The sequence below is a fragment of the Tiliqua scincoides genome, chromosome 12 (assembly GCF_035046505.1).
Source record: "Tiliqua scincoides isolate rTilSci1 chromosome 12, rTilSci1.hap2, whole genome shotgun sequence".
Lineage (NCBI taxonomy): Eukaryota > Metazoa > Chordata > Lepidosauria > Squamata > Scincidae > Tiliqua > Tiliqua scincoides.
This window is the reverse complement of record NC_089832.1, coordinates 13,327,095-13,347,510: the sequence shown is the minus strand read 5'-3', so window position 1 is coordinate 13,347,510 and position 20,416 is coordinate 13,327,095. Positions and strand designations below refer to the sequence as shown.

The 20,416-nt window shown below is 46.2% G+C and overlaps 1 protein-coding gene and 1 pseudogene across 7 annotated transcripts in view; one reads left to right on the top strand and one right to left on the bottom strand.

Annotated features, from left to right (window-relative positions):
- Nucleotides 1-2,444: 2,444 nt before the first annotated feature.
- LOC136663304 (5S ribosomal RNA) lies at nt 2,445-2,564 on the bottom strand (annotated as a pseudogene).
- Nucleotides 2,565-5,107: 2,543 nt separating this feature from the next.
- The window catches only part of DACH2 (dachshund family transcription factor 2), a 340,677-nt gene continuing 325,368 nt past the window's right edge, over nt 5,108-20,416 (top strand). For all 7 annotated transcript variants that reach the window (XM_066639978.1, XM_066639976.1, XM_066639974.1 and 4 more), the window contains exon 1: nt 5,108-5,840. In XM_066639978.1, coding sequence (XP_066496075.1) covers nt 5,260-5,840 — 581 coding nt within the window. In that variant the 5' untranslated portion in view covers nt 5,108-5,259. The remainder of the gene's footprint in view (nt 5,841-20,416) is intronic.

The window sequence follows — 20,416 nt, the reverse complement described above, 5'->3', positions numbered from 1 at the left end:
TTCCGGTTTGAAGACCTTTTCATGTTTGTTGTTTGAGGATACAAACCCGCAGAGTGGACGGAATGTAAGAGTCGATCCTCAACCTTTGCTTTGCCCGAAACTCTCTGGGTGGCCTGAGAAGTCCGTTTCTCATTGGAAGATGAGAATATCAACCGCCTACGTCCCTGTGTTGTCATGAAAACACATGACAAGAAGTCCGAGACACTGTTATTTGTTGTTATTTTTATAAGTGCAAGTACTGAGATGTCACTTTTCCATTGAAGAGTTGAGAAAGAAGTCTTGGTTGCGGAGAGGAAAAAAAGAAAATGCTTCCCTGTCCCAAAGCAGTTCATAGTCTTAAAAAGAGACATTAGTAACAGCCTCAGGGAGGGACATTTTTGTTGTTGGCATCCTTCAGTCTCGAAAGACTATGGTATCATGCTCTGAATGGTGATTCTGGAACAGAGTGTGCTCTCCAGTGCGCAAAGCCTGGGTAAAGTCAATATGGAGGATAGACTGTTACCCATGCAGCAAATCCCCCCTCTCAACGTTGCTGGAATGGTCCAGTGGAAAGGCAGAAGCCAATACGGTTGGTTCCAGTGGCATTGCAGGAGTTGCCAGAACGTGACTGTGTTCAGCCATGAACTGCCTCAGGGACTCCGGCTCTGGATTTTGCCTCGAGGTTGACTCCTGAAGCCTTTTCCATAACTGGATGTAGCCACAAGGCAGTGGAGGTTTGGGATCGGAGTTTTCCTTCTCTCACATGAGCTGCCTTCCCAGGCTAAGGAGTCCCATCTACCCTGTGGCTATTTAGTTGCCTCTTACAACAAGTAGAGCCAAACTGAGGGCCTATTCTTATCCCCAACCCCCAGGGGTAGAGGGGGATTATGAGGGGGATTAAAGAGGGGCAGAGGGACATTATGCTGGAGTGAATAGGGACAGTTCCTCTCCACCTGCTAAATACAAGAGAGCCACCACGTCAGTTGGGGTGACCCCAAAGCACAGTGCATGGCCACAAAGGATCCACCATTTGACTTTCCTTTTGAGCCCAGTGGTGTTATAGACACATAGGCCCCCCCCCCAACTCGTTCCTCTCTTATACTGCAAATACTTTTCTCCTATCAGGAGAATATTCTTTGAGTCACTGAATCTGTTTGCTGTTCCATCTCACCATAGCAGCAAGTGGAAGTGACGTGGCCCCAGCAACCAAAAGCTGGGGTATCCCTCTCTTTAAAAAGTGCCTGTTAGGCTGCAATCCTATGCACCCTTGTCTTGGAGGAAGTTCAATTGGTAGGGCTTCCTTCTGAGTAGACATGCATAGGAAAAATTGTGGCGTTGAGTACAATGTACCACTCACCAAGTACAATTCACTAAAGCAGCTGTGCTGAAGGCAGCTGTTTTAGCAAATGCGGTTTCTTTCTGATGAAAGCGGCCAGGGTTACAAAAGGATTCAGAAGTACAGAAATATGGGTTTGGTTGACTGGGCCAGCCCAAGGACTCCTGGCACCTGGGGTAGCATGACAGGTGTAGTATAGCCAGAGGGGGTGTGCAATGGCAACACACAGGCAGGAAGAGCAGAGGCTGATGCAGGTAAAGGGGGGCAGCATTTGCCAATGCTAACCCAGATGCCAGGAAAACTTTGGCTGGTCACGCTCACCCCTACCATGTACTCACTAGGTGATTTCCTTTTCAGTTCCAGCTGAGGATCAAGCCTAAGCATATCTGCTCAGAAGTAAGACTCTGCAAATGCAATGGGACTTACCCCAGGTAAGTACATATAGGATTGCAACCTTACTGACCTTTCCTGGTTGTGGTAAGGAGTACATGAAGATAAGACACGTGAAGTGTCTTTGCAGTCTCAAGAAGAACTATACAAATGTGCCCCTTCCCAGTGGTTGCCCAGTTTTGCCTATATGCTTGGCCTGGGCCTGCCCACAACCTGTAGTCTAGTGGGACTTGCATCTGATGTGCATCATGATCTGCTCTGCACAACTGCAGCCATATCTGAGCATGGGGGTTGCTGGTCCAGCCAGGGGGTCAAGCTGTGAAAGCATGCTTCTTTCTAAAGATTTCCCTTGTAAGCAGAGGGGGAAAGAAAGCAATAATTGCGTTGGAAGGGACATGCTACATAATGGGTGGATTGCGCCATAAACAGTAAAAACTCTCACAGCCCAATCCTACGCGCTTGTAACGCTGGTGAAACTAGTGTTCTCCCGGCACTACCTGCTTTAAATGGACTAAAATGGCATCTCAAATCAATGGGGAAACGTATGCTTTAAACTTAAAGCAACGATTCCCAAACTGTGGCCTGGGACCCACTGGTGGGTCGTGAAGTGCTGAGCTGAGCCTCCAAAGTAAACACAGGTGATGGCAAGATCAGATAACTAATGGCCTCAAGCCCTGAGGGTATTCAAACATGAGATAGCTATGGTTGGCAACCTTCAGTCTCGAAAGACTATGGTACAAGCCTACAGCACCCGGTATTCCCACGCGGTCTCCCATCCAAGTACTAACCAGGCCTGACCCTGCTTAGCTTCCAAGATCAGACAAGATTGGGCATGTGCAGGGTAACAGTTGCTGTGAGATAGCTAATTACCCTGCAAAGAGCTCAGCTCCTGGAGTCTGCAAGATAGCTGCTCATTGCCCCACAAGAGAGCGCAGCAGCTGTTTTGCAAACTCCAGGAGCTGAGGTCTTTGCATAGCAATGAGCAGCTGTTTTGCAAACTGCAGGAGCTAATCGCCCTGAATAGAGCTCAGCTTTTGCAGTTTGCAAGGATCTGAGCTTCTTCCTTTGGCAAGCATGTGTAAATATAGAGAGCTAAATGTATCTTAGCTGATGTTCCATAATAAAGAATTTTTTTAAAGCCTCATAAACCTAGGTGGGTCCCGATAGAGTGTTGTTTTAAAAAGTGGGTCTTGGTGCTAAAAAGTTTGGGAACTTCTGCTTTAAAGTTTATTACTTTAATATGAATGCTTAGGAAAACTGAAGTTGGCAGTCATTATGGTATAGCACAGGAGTATCAAACATAAGGGGGGGGCCAGGTGTGGCCCATGGAAGCTTTTTATATGGCCCTCAGGCTTTCAGCTGCTGAGTAGTGCTGAGGTATTACTGCTGCAAGGGCAGCTTGCATGAAAATTGGGCTCTCCCATATCTTGAAATATGATGAAGATTCATATATATATATATATATTTATTGGCAGCTAATGAGTTCCTAAGTGAGGAAAAAAGAGTTTATTTTTGGTTATGACCTATTTAATGACATCACTTCTTGCTAATGACATCACTTCCAGCCCTCAGGAGGCATCATGAATGCTATGTGGCCCTCCGCAGGAAATGAGTTTGACACCCCTGGTAGAGCTGGCATTCCCTTCCCCCACCCACAGAAGGGAATGCCTATTCTAAGAATTCCGTCGATGAGATATAAGCAAGAACGCACCATCTAAAAAATAAGAATAGTTATTTTTCTTCAGAATGATTCTTTTAAATCTATGCACATTTATCCTGAATGAGGGCCCAACAACTTTCCATAAACGTGCATAGATTTTGTTGCCAGGTATCTTTGATGGGCTAGTTGAGCAAATGACTTTTTATAGATTTATAAATTAATCGATTAAGGGCCCCAATCCTATCCAACTTTCCAGCACTGATGCAGCCGTACCAACGGGGCACGTGCTGCATCCTGGACAGTTAATTAATCGATTAATTTATTAATCTGTACAAAGTCATTTGATCAACTGGCCCATTAAAGATGCTGGGCAGCAGAACTCTTTCAAGGGTTGTCAGTTTCACTTCCCCCATTAGATGGTACTTAAGTGAAATTGACAGAGCCCCCTGCATAGAAGGGATGCCCCAAAGCCAGGGTTGGAAATAGTACATTGTAGGATTGTTGGGTTAACCTGCAAAGATTCAAAAGGAGGGGAGGACTCCAGTTCTGGTGGATGAGATGTGCAGACAAGGTCCTAAGAGACTTCTCTGGGAAGGAAGGCTGCAATCCTATGCATACTTTCCTGGGAGAGTAATCCCCATTTAACTCAGTGGGGCTTACTTCTGAGTATTCATGCATAGGAGTGGGCTGCCAGTCGGCTTGCTTTGGGCGGGGGCAACGTGCACCTGATCGCCCCCCTCCCAGCTCCAACTTCCCTGGAACCAGTGGCGTAGCTAGAGGGGGGGTGCAAAGCACTAACAGCCCAATCCTATGCATGTCTACCCAGAAGTAAGTCCCATTAGAGTCAATGGGGCTTACTCCCAAGAAAGTGTGCATAGGATTGGGCTGTAAGGCTGCAATGCTATCCTCACTTTCCTGGGAGTAAGCTCAATTGACTATAATGGAACTTGCTGAGTAGACAGGCATAGGATTGGACTCGTAGGGAGCCTCGAGTAGGCAGCGTGCAAGCCAAGGAGCAATTCCAGGCGGGGGTGGGGTGGGGTGCCTCTGTATTACTCCCCCCTGCCCGGAATGGCTTTGAAGGGGACGGGGCCGGGTCGCTGCGGTGAGGCTCCCTGCAAACCTTAGTGCTTCGCCCTCCCTCTAGCTACGCCACTGCCTGGAGGACCCGATTCCCACGTTCCCCTTCAGGGTCCCTTTCCTCTCCCTCCAAGGGATGGAGAGTTTGGATCGGTTTCGACCAGCCCCCTCCCCAGCCCTCCTCCTCCCTTTGATGCTGCCTCTGCGCCCCTTCCCCTTCACAAGGGCACACTGGGGGGGGCCCCACGATGCTCCCCTCCCCACATGTGCCCCCCTTCCTCGATTACTGCCCCAGTGCCTCGATTACTGCCCCACATGTGCCCCCCTTCCTCTCTCCCAGCAGGCAGTGGCTGCGATTCCCACGTTGCCCTTTCCTCCCCTCTCTCCAAAGGATGGAGAGTTTGGATAAGTTTGGAAGGGCAGCCAAGCCCCCCTCCCCCTCTGACGCTGCCTCTGCGCCCCCTCCCCTTCACAGGTCCCCACCGGGGGGGGGCGATGCTCCCTCCCCACTTGTCCGTCCCCCTCTCCCAGGAGGCAGTGCCTGCGTCCGGCCACAGCCCCGAAGGCGGCGCCTGGGCCGGCATCAGCATCCTTCCCCCGCCCCTGGGGCGGGCAGTGGGCGGCGACTGGGGCAGCGGCTGGTGCTGGGAGCGCGTCCGAGCCGCCCCCCCGCCCGCCCCTCCAGCGCCGGCTCCCTGCCTGCCTCCCTGCCTGCTCCAGCGCCGCGCACAGTCCGTGGGAGAAAGTGGAGCCGGCCGGGGTGGATGCAGCTGCCGCCGCCTGCGGTCCGGGCGCCCGGGGCCAAGTGGAAGGCATGGCCGTGTCCTCTCCCCCCATCATCCCGGCAACTTCCAGCGCAGGGGCCAGCGGCGGGAGCGGCGGCTGCAGCAGCGCGGCCGGGGGCTCGGGGGGCTTGTTCCGGGGGGACCCCCTCTACTCCTCCAGCCCCGCCGAGTCCCCCCGGCTGACCAGCAGCCTCATCCACAGCTTCATCTCCAGCGCCGCGGGCGGTGGGGCGGGAGGAGGAGGAGGAGGCAACCCCGGCAGCGGGGCTGCTGCTGCTGCTGCTGCTACTGGGAGTACTGGTGGAGGAGGAGGAGGGAATGAGTGCAAGATGGTCGACCTGCACGGGGTGAAGGTGGCCTCCTTCCTGGTGGAGGGGCAGGACCTCATCTGCCTGCCCCAGGTCTTCGACCTCTTCCTCAAGCACCTGGTGGGGGGGCTGCACACGGTCTACACCAAGCTCAAGAGGCTGGACATATCGCCCGTGGTCTGCACGGTGGAGCAAGTCCGGATCCTGCGCGGGCTGGGCGCCATCCAGCCCGGCGTCAACCGCTGCAAGCTCATCACCAGGAAGGACTTCGAAACTTTGTACAACGACTGCACCAACGCCAGGTGGGAGAGAGTGTCCGAGCCTGAGTGTGTGTGTGTGTGTTGTGTAAGGGGGGGGCAGGACCCCCCAAGGGACAGGGTTCCCCCCCCAAGGGACAGGTCCCCCCGAAAGGGAGGCAGGTTCATCAGGTTTTGTGGTCCCTAAAGGGGGGGCAGGTCCATCAGGTCCCCCCCCAAGGGACAGGTGCCCCTGAAAGGGTGGCAGGTTCAACAGGTTTTGTGGTCCCTAAAGGGGGGGGCAGGTCCATCAGGTCCCCCCCAAGGGACAGGTGCCCCTGAAAGGGTGGCAGGTTCAACAGGTTTTGTGGTCCCTAAAGGGGGGGCAGGTCCATCAGGTCCCCCCCCAAGGGACAGGTGCCCCTGAAAGGGTGGCAGGTTCAACAGGTTTTGTGGTCCCTAAAGGGGGGGCAGGTCCATCAGGTCCCCCCCCAAGGGACAGGTGCCCCTGAAAGGGTGGCAGGTTCAACAGGTTTTGTGGTCCCTAAAGGGGGGGGGCAGGTCCATCAGGTCCCCCCCCCCCAAGGGACAGGTCTCCCTGAAAGGGAGGCAGGTTCATCAGATTTTGTAATCCCTGAAAGGGTGGGCAGGTAAACGAGGTTTTGTGGTCCCTGAAGGTTCATCAGGTTTTGTGTTGCCCCTCAATCACAAGAACTGGGTTTATTGAGTCAAGTGGCTTGGGGTCATTGAGGGTAGGCTGGGAGGAGGCGAGTTCTAAGGTCTCAGATGCGCTGAGCTGGCTGCCTTTTAAAATATCTATCTGTCCAGCTCATCTCGCTAGCTACCTAATCTGACTGAGGCCACAGTCTTATCCATACTTACCTGGAAGTATGACTATAATGGGGTTTACTTCTGAGGTCTTATCTCATGCGTAAGATTGGCTCTTGTCTAGAAAGAAGTGCTTGGAAACTGGTCTCATTCAGTTCCAGGAGGGCTTGCTTGGAAAGTTTAGATTTGTGTGTTCGGAAAAAGTCTAGCAGTGCCATCCTATGTGTGTCTACTCAGAAATAAGCCCCACTGAGTTCAGTGGGGTTTACTCCCAGGAAAGCATGCATAGGGTCGCATACCAAGCAAGCTATCTTATCTAACTTATCTAGAGAGAAGTACTTGGAAACCAGTCCCATTTGTTTCCAGAAGGGCTTGCTTGGAAAGTTGTTTGGAAAAAGTCTAGCAGTGCCATCCTGTGTGCCTCTACCCAGACATGTCCCATTGAGATAAAAGGGACTTACACCCAGGTCAGTGTGCCTAAGATTACAGCCTTAGGCTGCCATCCTATATATGCTAGCTTGAGAGTAAGCCCACATGATGGGGCTTGGTTTTGAGTGGACATGCACGTGGCACTGTAAGTGGAGAGCTCTGGTGGGAAAGACCTCTAGAAGTCCCTAGGAGCTGTTCCAAACTGTTAGAAAGATATTGGGAAGGTCCCAGCTGAATTTCTTGGGGTGGCAATTTTGTTCCATTGCTGTGCAAAGCAAGCAAGTTTTGTATGGAAAACTTTCAGTGGCAGCCCCTTGATGAGCTGACAAAGAAGGGGGCTTCCCCCCCTCTTTTTGCAGATCAAGAGACTTGCAGATCAAGTCTCTTGCTTGCAAAGAAATGCAGTTAGAATCAGTGTGACCGGGCTGAAATTTTCAACCCCATCAGAGATGGTTTAGATTTCAATGTAATCTTGAACCTTAGGGGAATTGCAGGTGGTGTGACCTATCTTGGATGGGAGGGAGGATAAGATAGGATGATGCGGGCGGTTTAATAAATGCACTTGGGAATCAGAGTCACAGAAACGTGTACTAGCGAGGAAGAGCTAGGCTGCTGTTCTAGATGAGCTTCCTTAAGAGTAGGGTCTGTTGAGATTGGTTGGTTTTGTCTACAGGCTAACATGATTATCATTGCATCAAAATACTGAGTTGTGTTTTTCCCTAAATCTGTGTTCAAGTTCCATGCAACTAACAGGGCTAACTTTAAAATAAATGCGCTTAGCATCAAGGGAGCCCATCTGATCACTGTAAGGAAGTTCTGGGGGACCTCAGGCCCTAATGTGCAAGCACACATTTACCTATGTTAGATACTTGCTGTGCAAGTTTTCAGTGTGCAAAAGGTTCTGTGCAAAAAAAAATACATATTTTTTTGGAGCGGGGGAGCAAGAATGTACTCCTCAATTACTGTAGTTGACTCTCCTACCAAGCTGCAGTTCTAACTCTCAAATCCTCAAAGGCTGCACTTTGACAAGGAAGCTCCTGTTGATTTCGAGAAGACTTTCTTCCAGGTCAATGCATTCCGGATTGCACTGCTGAAAGCCTTGAAAGGAACTGGACCCGGTGGGGCTCATGTTTCCAAATACTGTATATTTGGAGATTCGAAATGTGCTCACTAGGGAGCAAATTCAAATGAAAGCAGTGGGATATGCTTCTACTGTCAAAGAGTTTAGAATCACAAACAGCGCATTGTCCTTAAGTGAATTTTACACTGGAGATGCTAGCCTTTGTGTTTGAGAGAACAAACTCCAAGCAAATTAATATTTCCCAGTTACCATCCCATTGGGTGGAATGGAAGTCCCATTTGAGCCACCCTATGGCTTGAATGTTATTTCAAGCAGTTTTGTGACTTTCTCTTTCTTTTCCCATTGAGATTTTATCATGTCTCCTTCCTTATATGCTAATAGAATGACTTGAGCACAAGTATTATGTTCTGTAACATTTTCATATCAATGTTCTCTCTCTTTCTGACTTGTGTTTATTGTGTCTATGAACCCTTAAAGTATTAGGAGACAGAGAAAGTGTATGTGTTGATAACAACACAGAGGCATCACTGAACCCAGATTTGCATTCTGTAGCCATCAACGAAGTCCAGGGGACCAGTGAATATCTTGGTATATTTAAAGCCAGCAGAGCACCAGAGGCCCTGCATGTGCGATTTTAAACATAGTATGAAGCCATTTGGTCCGGGGATCTAATTTGGGGCTGTCTCAAAGTCCTAGGCAAGATTTATCAGACCGGTTCTGCTTGCTGTACACCCCCATATGGTCACCTCAGATCGTTGACCCTAAACCTTGGAGGCTGAATGGGATTCGGTCCTCATTAGGATGCTCTTTCCCCACAGGGGATTGTCTGAATGAGATTATGCAAAGCAGGCAAGGAAGAGAGTCACAACTTTTTTCCCCCTCCTAACAACGAAATATATGAGGGTGTAATTTGAATGCTAAAACCCATGAGGTGCTCATGTTCGGGGGGGATCCCATCTGCTTTCCGGGAGAACTAGAAGGAACTCTGTTTTGGTAAATGATAAAAGGAGAGAACTGCCTTTTTAAATCGGTAGAAAGAAATCGCATTGGCAGTACTGCTTTTCTGCAAGCGTGTGGCAATAGTTTTTTGCAATTGTTGTGTGCACGAAGAATCTGCTTCTTTGCATTTAACTTGCACTATTCCATGTGTTTGTTACCGAGAGGAAAGCTGTTCCCACTGAAGCCCCCCACCATTTTCCCCTCTGTCTCGGCGAAACTTTCCATCTTGCAGTCCCTTCAGCTTGCTGGAAGTTGGGAATGTTAACTGGTGTTGCAGGAGCAGTGGGTACTTCTGCAAACGGGGGAAAAAATTATGATGAAAGAGATGGTGCGACGTGAGCCTGAGAACTGTGGAGAGTTTATTGACTAACTGTTGCTCCTGTGGCATAATCTCTCTTTATTTCGCTCAGTGGGTTTGCTGCTTTGTAGCCTGTCCTAGTCATCTCTTTCAGACCTTTAAGCGGCTCTAATTGGGTTGCTGTCCCTGAGATTGCTGACAGGTTTCCCAAAGGTTTCAGGGGTCCTGATGAGGAGAGGATCTTAAATTCTTTTCTTGTATAAATCAGAGGAAAGCAAACCATAGCAAAAGCAAACAAAAACACCTTCTGGATACTTAAAGGACAAGTATGTCTTACGGTGAGTTATGTCCTAAAAATGGATGGAGAGCGTAGTTCAAAATTTAAAACAAAAACAATGAAGTCATATAAAGGCATTTAAAAATTATTTTGCTCTTATAGACAACCAAAGAAAGTGTGTGCGTTTGTGTAAAAACCACATGGCCGTTTGATTGGGTCTCCTCTGACTCACTGCCGGGCAAAAATGTTTCGTAACTTTTCCTCTGTGTTTGAAATCAGGTAGTTTCTTGTCATGTCTTCAGCCTTTCTGTGCTTGAGATCCGTGCTGTCATAAAAAGTGGAAGTAAAATAGCCTCTGTGTGTGTGTGTGTGTGTGTGTGTATAATGGATGGGAAAAGGATATTGCTCCTTCCAAACCTAAGGGTAGGGTGATGATTTCTGCGAGCACAGATCTAGGCTCTTGATGGTCACACATTCATGCTTATAGTGGCGCTGGTTATGTCTAATGTCCAAACACACTTGTATCTAATGTCCCTTCTCTTCCATCTTCTCATTCTGTACATTTCAGTCAGACGGGAATGTCTATGACTTAACTATCCCTCTGTCTTAGATGTGTCTGTTTATTGGCATAGTTTGAGAGTCAGATAAGGTTCAAAGCACACCTCCTCCAACACACACACACACACACACACACACACACACACACACAAACAAAATCCCTGGCTTTAATTCAGCATTCAGTCTCCATGAAACAAATTACTGTCAAAATGGCATGGGCCAGGAGCCAAAGGACCGTGGCAATGAGTTTTTGGTGCCCGCCTGAGGGTTTTGGGCTTGTTTTTTCTCAGATGGAAGGTCCCCGTTACAATATTGCAAACTGGTCTGAATGCTGAAGCAGCCTTCAAAAGTGGTGATATGGAAAAAGGACTAGCTCGAGCCATCTGTAGAAGGGTGTGGGGCACTGTCAGCTCAGTCAGTGTGGCCCCTCTATTATGGCCACGTATTTGTCAAGTGCAAGGCCCAGAGAGGCTGCCCCACTCAAGGGATAGCCTGCCTGAATGACATGTACAGGATGAGAAGATGGAAGAGAAGGGACATTAGACACAAGTGTGTCTGGACATTAGACACAGGTGTGTCTAAACTGGACATTAAACACAGGTGTGGGTGAGAGCTCAAAATAGCTCTCAAATTGTACCTGCGCCACTATAACCATGAATGTGTGACCATCAAGAGCCTAGATTTGTGCTCACAGAAATCATCATCCTTCCCTTAGGTTTGGGATTTGCAGTCTAAAATTAAAATAAGATAAAATTAACATTTCACTAATGACTGTGTGCTGAAATAGATTATTGGGTCCTGGTCATGACTCTTAATTTTGTTTCTGGAGTCCTGGAAGTTGACTTGGGAATTTTTTGGGGGGGGGGCAGGAGGGGGTTCCTTTCCACACTATAACAAATTTGGCATAGGCAAAACTTGCCCAGGACCCTGTGAAAGTCGCAGAGGCCTGGCTATTGGTACCACCGGCTGAAGATGACATTTCCTCGCTTATGAAAGCCTTGGGTCTCTGAGTGGGAGTGGGGCCTCAAGGTGAAGAAGAGTCATTGAGAGGACCTGACCGGGGGTGGGGGGGGGGTTATTTAAGAGTTGAGGAATGTGACTGGGTGCTCCGAAAGAAAGAGAGCATCAGATGCATTTGTAAACTGTGAATGCGAGAGTGTCGACACAGTATCTGTCTAAATAGAAGAAATAAATGGGCAAAAAAAAAATCGTGTGGAAATCTTGCACAACTGTTATACTGATTAGTTACATTTCCTCATTCCATCACTGGGCCTTTCAGTTTTTTTATTGATCTTGTTAGTTGGAAGTAACTGCCTCTGTGAACACCTTGTCACATTCTTGGGACTGTAATCACTAAACTTTGGGAAGGACCTGCTAATTGGGCCAAGAGGCACCTTTCAAAGTGGTGATATTTAGCAGGGGTAGAGCAACTGTCCCTCTTCAACCCAGCATGTCGTCTTTTCCATCGGCTGTAGCTAGTCTCTCTCTCTCTCTCTCTCTCTCTCTCTCTCTCTCTCTCTGTGTGTGTGTGTGTGTGTGTGTGTGTGTGTGTGTGTGTGTGTGTGTGTGTGTGTGTGTGTTCAGATTGCAAGGCCTTTGGGGACAGGGAACCATTTATGGATGTTTTATGATGTTACGCGCTTTGTAACCTACTCTTGTTGAAAAGTGGTTTACTATTGTTCTTAATAATAACCGTCCCCCCCCTTGAAGTTCTCTTGATAAGAGAGCCACTGCACTTTCATAATATCTATCATCCCCATAGCTTCTGACTTTGGTCATTGCGAGGGATCAAATCATTAAATTGGAACACATCATACTGAGTTGGGTGTCCCACGTTGGGATAGCAGAAAAGCCAACAATGTAGGAAACTGAGAGTCTTCTTTCTATAGGTCAGTCTTTTCGAATGAATCTGGTTGGGGTGTGTGTGTGTGTGTGTGTGTGTGTGTGTGTGTGTGTGTGTGTGTGTGTGTGTGTGTGTGTGTGTTTATGAATTAAAACAGTGCATGCTTGCATGGCAACCAACAATAGTTGCATTCCTGCCACCTGGAAAGTGAAATTGTCACAGACGATGATGTCATTGAGCGGCTGAGATAAAGCTTGCATGAGCATTGTTCCAAAAATATCACTGCATCCTGCAGTTCTGGGATGCTTTTTTTTTTTTTCTTGTTGGAGGGCAAAGCAATACGGAAATTGAAACTTGTACTGTTATGACATTGGCTGTGTTAAAAGCTATTTAAAAGTTGCTGTTCTTTTTTTTGTAGTAGGATGAGACTGTTAAATATATTGGTGAGCCTTTAAATATAATGGTGATCGGTGAAACCAAGGAGGGAAAAACTCTTGCTTCGCTGTCCCTTTCACTTTCTGCATTTAAAAAAAGTTGCTTTCTGAGTTTGTAGAATGCCGTCAAAATGCCTTATCTTAGACCCGTATGCAAAACTTGCCACATAGTGGAAGTCCTGTTGAAACAAATAGGATTTGTGCTACTGTAATGTATTTAGATAGATAGATAGATAGATAGATAAGACCTTTATTGGCATACATAATAATGTATTTAGAATGGCAATGCTAATCTCTTTATATACCAGTGTTTCTCTAGATGTGCAGCATGTTGGGGATTTCAAAGTGATCATTTTGTACGTACATCGGCAGGCTGAACTTGAAATTCAGCTGATCTGTGCTGGCAGTTTGGCCGATGAGGTGTGTGCCGGCGAAATATCCTTCAAGAAACCTGTTACTTCCAGCCTGAGTATTCAGATGAGTGGTCGTATTTCGTGTGTTATTAGAGCTTGCCATCTCAGACATACTGATTCTAAGTAAGCCCATTGTAACAATAGAAACTTGGGAACAGAACTGTTTAGGGCTTTTGCGAGAGAGATATTACGATGTGAGATGCATTCAACTGATTTAATGGGAATTAACCCCAATCAAATAATGAGGAATTCTGTCATCTGCTAGATTGTGGTTCTGAAGCATTGATCCAACATGGAAAGAACTTCTCAGAAAAGAAGAAAGGGAGGTAGAGGCCAAGAAAATGGCCGATAAGTTCTTAAAATGAGTAACATTAGTTTGGTTAAGAACAGCCAGGAGGCTTTCTTTAAAAAGTGAAAATCTTGGGCTGTACACATTTGATTGTACTGCTTCTGGTTGTGGTGCCAGCCAAAATGAACCTTGTGGTGTTTTTTTGTGAAAGAGGAAGGAGGCCCAAGTGATGATAATGGGTACAATCCTATCCAATTTTCCAGTGCCGGTGCAGCCATGCCAAAGGGGCAAGTGCAGCATCTTTAGGTGGGCAGGCAGTCACAGAGGCCTCCTCAAGGAAAGGAAATGTTTGTTTACCCCAGGGCTGCATTGCGGCTGCACCGGAACTCCAGAGTTGGATAGGATTGGGCTCTAACAGCCCAATCCTATCTATACTTTCCTGGGAGTAAGCCCCATTGAATCTAATGGGATTTACTTCTGAGTTGACATCCATAGGATTGGACTCTAAGTCACTCCAATCCAGTGACACTCTAGTTTTCAGTGGGCACATTGATCTTCTGTGCCCACTTAAAATAACTCACTCGTGCTTTTCCTTGCATAAGGTGTTGGCTTTGGACAAGTTTGAATCCATGTTTTTTTACTGAGGAATTGACCTAAATTAATATCAGTGTGGAAGGTTATTAATTTTGTGATTTTGGGGTGTTTGTGATCTTGGAGGGCATGTAGATAATGGCAAAAGAGTTTCATCCGGGAACTTTCTGGTTTAAATCTTGCCTCCCCTGTGGACTTTTTATAGTGCTTTAGGCAAATAGGTTAGTCACCTTCACCTTTTATTCTGCAATGTGTTTCCTTATGAGTTGTAATGGGGAACAATATGCTGATGTACATGAAATGCCTTGTAACCTTTGGCACGTGTCACAGAAATGTTTAGCGCAGTGAGCATCATCTTTGAAAACTTGAAGTGTCTAGGGGAGAGAGAGAGAGATGCCTTTTCTGCCTTTTAAGATAAATTATCAATAGTTCATAACATCTTTCAGGGTGGTGTTTTTTTTTTCTTCCCCTTTAAAGAAAGACTTTGCAGTTGCGAGCCTTTTCAACTCTCTGAATATCTCACCAACTCATTTATAGGGAAATCTAATCTGGAGGAACAGGGATAAAATAATCTTGCTCTTTCCAAGAGCCCTAGATCTCCCCAGCTGCAGCTGAAACGTTTTTCCGCTGAAATAAAGGGCTGTGTCTGTATGTTTCCGCAACAGATTTTAAGTTTTCATAGAGGGGCAATTCTTTTGGCAAAGCGCCCTCCAGGAAAAAAAAATTAATAAATGCCACACTCTGTGCTCCTGAAACCAAAGCAAAATAATTAGACATTAATTATATTCTTGCTATTTATTCACATAGTTTGGGGAAGTGTTTTATTCTCTGTCTTCCTTTTTTTTTTTTTTACCCTCCCTTTTCACCATCTCAGTCTGCAGAAGAAACTCTTCAGTGTCACTTCAGATCCCACAATTCTGAAAAGCTGGCAGATGAAAATGCACAGGCATTTCAACTCATTGGCTCTGGGAAGGGGAACGAAGTGTTTACACCCAATAAGCCTGATTGTGGAACTGCATGCAAATTATGTTTTGATTTATCTCTCTTTCTCTTTTTTTTTTTCCTTGCGTGTTTTTCCCCCTTCCTACCCTCCTCCATTTGAATTGATCTTGCATTAATTTTGCCAAGCAGGCTCTGTGAGGCTGCAGATGTTGCCCTGCGTTTAATAAATCAAGGAGACGGATCTGAATGAATCACTTCAGATGGATTCTCTGCTCGGTTTGATGTCTACATGTTATTCTTAGCCTTGTTATCGTGACAGATGCATTAATGCTCCCGTACACTGCCAGCAATGTCAAAGAGATTGAAGCGTTTAAAGTGGCGGCAACCTCTCTTTCTTTCTCACCCCAGGTTTAAAGCAAAAAACAAAAAACACCCTCTCACTCTCTCCCCTCCCCCCCCGTGTGTGTGTGTGTTTTAAAAGAACTTAAATATACATAATCATAAGATCATTCAGGGGGAAAAAAAATTAACCTCCTGATTAGCCTCCTAGACAGGGTTAAATTTGTAGAATTTCATTCTGAATGATTAATTATTCCACAGTGGTGGAAATCAATAGATAAATCTAAATATAGCACAATGTCTTTTAATAGTGTAACCATTTTCTCAGCATTAATATTTCATTGCAAAGGAAAAAAAAAAAAAAGGATGACCAGGAAAGTGAGACTAGACTGAGTCTGTTTGAAATGTCAGTACAAATAGAATTTCATTGTCCCGAATTGATTGCAGGGATGGTGGTGATGGGGGGAGGAGACTTTTCTAATTTTAATGGAGGTGGGGGGTTAATTTGCTTGGGTTTGACCTTTCTTAGGTTGCTTCTTCCCTTGAGTTCATGAAAGTCCTTTTTTTAAAAAACAAAACAAAACAGAAAACCTTCAATTATCTGACTGAATGCAAAGGAAAACTCATAGACTGGTATATTCTGGTAATTTTTTCTACTCAGTTGGAGCTTAAGATTACAAATCATAAAGTTGAATAAAGTACCCTGCCTTCTTTTTACTGAGCGTGTTATTTTAAATTCAGCAAATGATCGTGGAAATGGGGGGAAAAAAGTCTTAGTTCTTGCACTGTAGCATTTCGCCTTATTAAATTCTGTTTATTGCCAGCGTTGTAATATTTTAGTGACCTCCCCAGATTTTAAGGTCATACTTTGCGCAGGATCTGGTCATACTTTGGTCATACTTTGTGCAGGATCTGGACCCATTTGTGTTAAGTAACTAGGGGCATGATCTGCTCATAGTTCAGCACTTTTTACGCCTTTCCTGAGGTTCAGTGGGAGAGTTAAGCATGTGTTTTAGATGGCCCCATTGAAATGGATGGGGCTTTAAAGTGCTTAAATTTGGTGGATCGTGCGCTTAGCGTCCACTGATATTTTTGGGGGGTCTTTTTTTCAACATTGTTGTATAACTGAGTGCAACAATCAAATTCAAAACCAAGCACAATTTTGTTTTCAATCACTTCTGGCTCCAACTAGCCTCCCAGGGGGTGGGCGATGACACTGAATAACTTTTTCCATTTGCACTTTGGATGACAAGGGGGGAGGGGAAATAGAAGACCCCTGCAGAATGTTGATAATGATTTATCTAAAAAAGATTAATCTAGCACTCTGTAAGCAACAGTGGCCAACCAGATTTTTCTAGCAAGGTAACTGAGCCCTCCTGTTGCTTCTCCCCCAACAACTGTTGTTCAGAGGTACACTGCTGCTGACCAAAGAGGCTCTATTTCACTACCAAGGCCTGTAGGTAGGTGGGGGGGGGGAAAGAAAACTGTGTATAATAAAAAAAATTCCTAACTGCCATTCCTAACTCAACACCTTTAGGGCTCAATCCTATCCAACTTTCCAGACCCAATGCAACTGCAATGCAGCCCCAAGGTCAAGACACAAACATTTCCTTCCTCAAGGAAGCCTCTGTGACTGCCCCCTTACCACAGGATGCTGTGCATGCCCCATTGGATAGGATTGGATCCTTAGTGTATTTACCTGCACTTTTCTTTATCCCAGTAAGTCAGTAGCATTGGTGTAGGATTGGTCAGTAGCATTGGTGTAGTAGCATTGGGGGTGCAGGGATAGCAATTGCACCAGGCTGCCAGGGGGGTCATAGTCAGTCTATGCACCTGCACAAATGCGCCTCCCCCTCCCCCCCGCTATTACTGCTCTTGCCTCTTCTAAAAAGTGCCAGAAAAAAGCAGCACTCTGCCAGAGGGGAGGCAGGGATTGCAGTCCCTCTCCACTTGCTCCCTTTGCTCCAGGGGCTTGGAGGGCAAGGAGGAAGGGGCTGCGGTGGGGGGCGGTGATGGAGCAGGGGCAGCAACATGCCAGAGACTCCAGTCTCCACTTGTGACTCTTGGGGGCAAGTAGGAGAGGGGCTGGGGTGGGTTAGGTGAAGTGGCGATTTTTTTTATTTTTCAATTAAAAAAAAAAGTGGGTGTGAGGTCACACCTGGAAGAGTATGACATCACTTCTGGGTGTGATTGGGGGGGGGGCGTCATTTTTAACTTTGCCCCAGGCTTCTTGATGGCTAGCTATGCCGCTGGTCAATATTGATCAAACACGTTGGAGTCCCAAACAGTCCCACGTACAGGGCTATTCTTCAGGTTGCTGGATGTACCCTGTTGTGTACTCCTTTTGCAAGAGCTACTTCCTCATCTGCGTCTTGGGAGAAAAGCTGACTGTATAAAAGGGGTCAGTGTGCTGATATTGATCCTGGCCAGATCTATGAGCTCTGCTGGTTGTACCTTCGGGAGTTTTCTTTCTTCAGGGTTATGGGGAGAATTTTGTATGTATGGGTTGTGTGTCATGGTTGTAGCCTTCCAGTAGGAGAGAAATGGCCATGTTTATGTTTTGAACGGGTTTGATGTGCAAAATATTACCACTGGGCCATGGTTTTTGCCCCAAATTCCATGAGCTCTTGGCTAAAATGTCTTATGTACTGAGGGTGCAAGTGCACCTGTCTTGTATCTTTCTTACCTACCATAGCTCTAAAAATGCAACTGGAAACCAGAGTGACTGCTGTTGAATGCAAAAAAGCACCAAATGTGCTTCTACAGCGGGGGACTCTAAACTTTTCGGCCAAAGGGTTGCATCAAATATCTGGCACAGTGTTGAGGGCCGGAAAAAAAAATTAAATATAAAATTTAAATAAATGCCATTAGAGATGGAACTTAAATGAATGAATAAATGGAATCAAAAATCCAGGAATTTCTCCAAGCGCCAACACAGCCCAAGGAAAAAAGCATGCACTTAAATGGACCCCTATTCCCCCACCCCACAAGCACAACTCTGGTTGCGTTTGGTCAACTGGGCCAGAGGCTCTCAGAGGATCAGAGGCTGACTGCGGACAAATAGAGGCTTGCCGCGGGCTGCATCTGGCCCCCAGGCCGGGGTTTGGAGACCCCTGTTCTACAGCAAACAAGAAAAACCCTGTTGATGAGCTATTTAAAAACAAGACGCAAAAGAAATCTATGGAATTGGAAGAGGAATATGTGGGCCTTGCTATGTGAAATGTTATGCTGTATGTTCAGTGGAGGTTGGTAAGGACGTGGGCCAACTCAACATTTTGGATGAGTTAGAAATACCTTATTAACTTTTCAGTGTGATGGATTGGCCCCAAGTTGGTTAGATGCAATCTGCAGGTACTGCTTAAAATGGAACTAAGCATCTGCTCTGCATTTTGTCCCCAGACTTGGTTTGTAAAAAATGGGTTCCAAGAACAATTGTCTTTGAAAGGAACTCTTGTATCCCCCTGAAGCCAGAGGTGACTAGTGAATAGTTTGTAGTGATTGCGGGAGCCGGGTTGTCCCTGCTCATGTCTGCAACTTCTGTTGCGCAAAAGTAAAACTCTTATTTGTATCCTGAACAAAGGGTCCTGCATGCACTGAATAAGCTTAAATCCAGCTAAAGTGAACAGGATTTAAACAGTTTAACTGAGTGCCAGAGTTCACCCTGAGACATTACAGTGTCCCCCTTCATTCTGTCTATAATCTCACAGAAATCCCTGACGTTTTGAGGGGTGTTTGTTTTTAACTTTAGAAACTCCACTTAGCAATCTCAACATCGAGGATTTTGAAAAAGCGCAGTTGGCTATTTGCCGTTTACGTGTTGGAAATTTTCTAATGTGCTTTGATTAGACGTGAATTGCAAAATACAACTGCTAGGCTAGCATGTAATGATTCTCAATGATCCTGTTTTATTTGGCTTGATATATTAAAGCCAGCCCTTGGGGCAGTGCAGTTTTGAGCTCGGTCAGCCCCACTGGTAACACTCGCTTCTAAAAGGGACTGTAGGCCAAAAACAACTTTTCCCGCTGACTCTACAGTTGGAAAATTAGAAATATTAATACCACTAAGGGCATTTTGTCTACCCTGCAAGTTTCTAGTGTATGCCTTCTATGTCCATGCAATTAATGGTACAGTTCAGTGTTTCCCAAACTGTGGGTTGGGACCCACCACTGGGTTGCAAGTTGACTTTTGGTGGGTCATGAAAAGTTTTTGGAACAAAACAAACAAAAAACTTTGCAAGCACTCTTTCCTGATTTGCAGAAGAAAATCTATAGCAGCTAACGTGATATGAGGTTATCTTCATACCCCCAAATTAAAATGTCACATTTTCTGATTTTCTCTAGTGCTGTAGATCACCCTGTTTCAGCCTTTTCTCTGGCCTGCAAGTCCCAAAGTGCTCATCTTGCTCTCTATTTTAGTCTTCTGGGTACCTTGGAATGACTGTAAAAGTTTAGGGGAACATTCCTTGAACTCCATTTTTAGAGAGAGTCTAGCAAATATCTACCCACTTTGTTGGCATCCTTCAGTCTCGGAAGACTATGGTGTCACGCTCTGAATAGTGGTTCTGGAACAGAGTGCCCTCTCCAGTGTGCAAAGCCTAGGTAAAGTAGGTATGGAGGATAGGCTGTTACCCATGCAGCAAATCCCCCCCTCCACGTCGCTGAAATGGTCCAATGGAAAGGCAGAGGCCAATACGGTTGGTTCCAGCGGCGTCGCAGGAGTTGCCAGAACGTGACTGTGTTCAGCCATGAACTGCCTCAGGGACTCCGGCTCCGGATTTTGCCTCGCGGTAGACTCCTGAAGCCTTTTCCATAACTGGATGTCGCCACAAGGCAGTGGAGGTTTGGGATCAGAGTTTTCCTTCTCTCAGATGAGCTGCCTTCCCAGGCTGACAAGTCCCATCTACCCGGTGGGTGTTTAGTTGCCTCTTACGACAAGTACAGCCAAACTGAGGGCCTATTCTTATCCCCAGCCCCCAGGGGAATATATATCTACCCACTATAGTATACATATGGTCTCTAGTATAATCAGAATCCTGATTATTAATAATTTATTATTATTTATTATACATAATTTTTTTCTTTCTAGTATCTTCTTTTTTGTCTAGGGCAGGGGTCTCCAAACTTTTTGGCTAGAGGGCCGCATCAAATATCCGGTGTGGTGTTGAGGGCCGGAAAAAAATTTAAATATAAAATTTAAATAAATAAATTAGAGATAGAATGTAGGCGAGTGAATAAGTGAATGGGCTCATTCATTCAACCTCTCTGGTCCTCAGAACACCCTCCACATGCAACCAGAGCATAGCTCTGGTCGTGTTCAGTTGA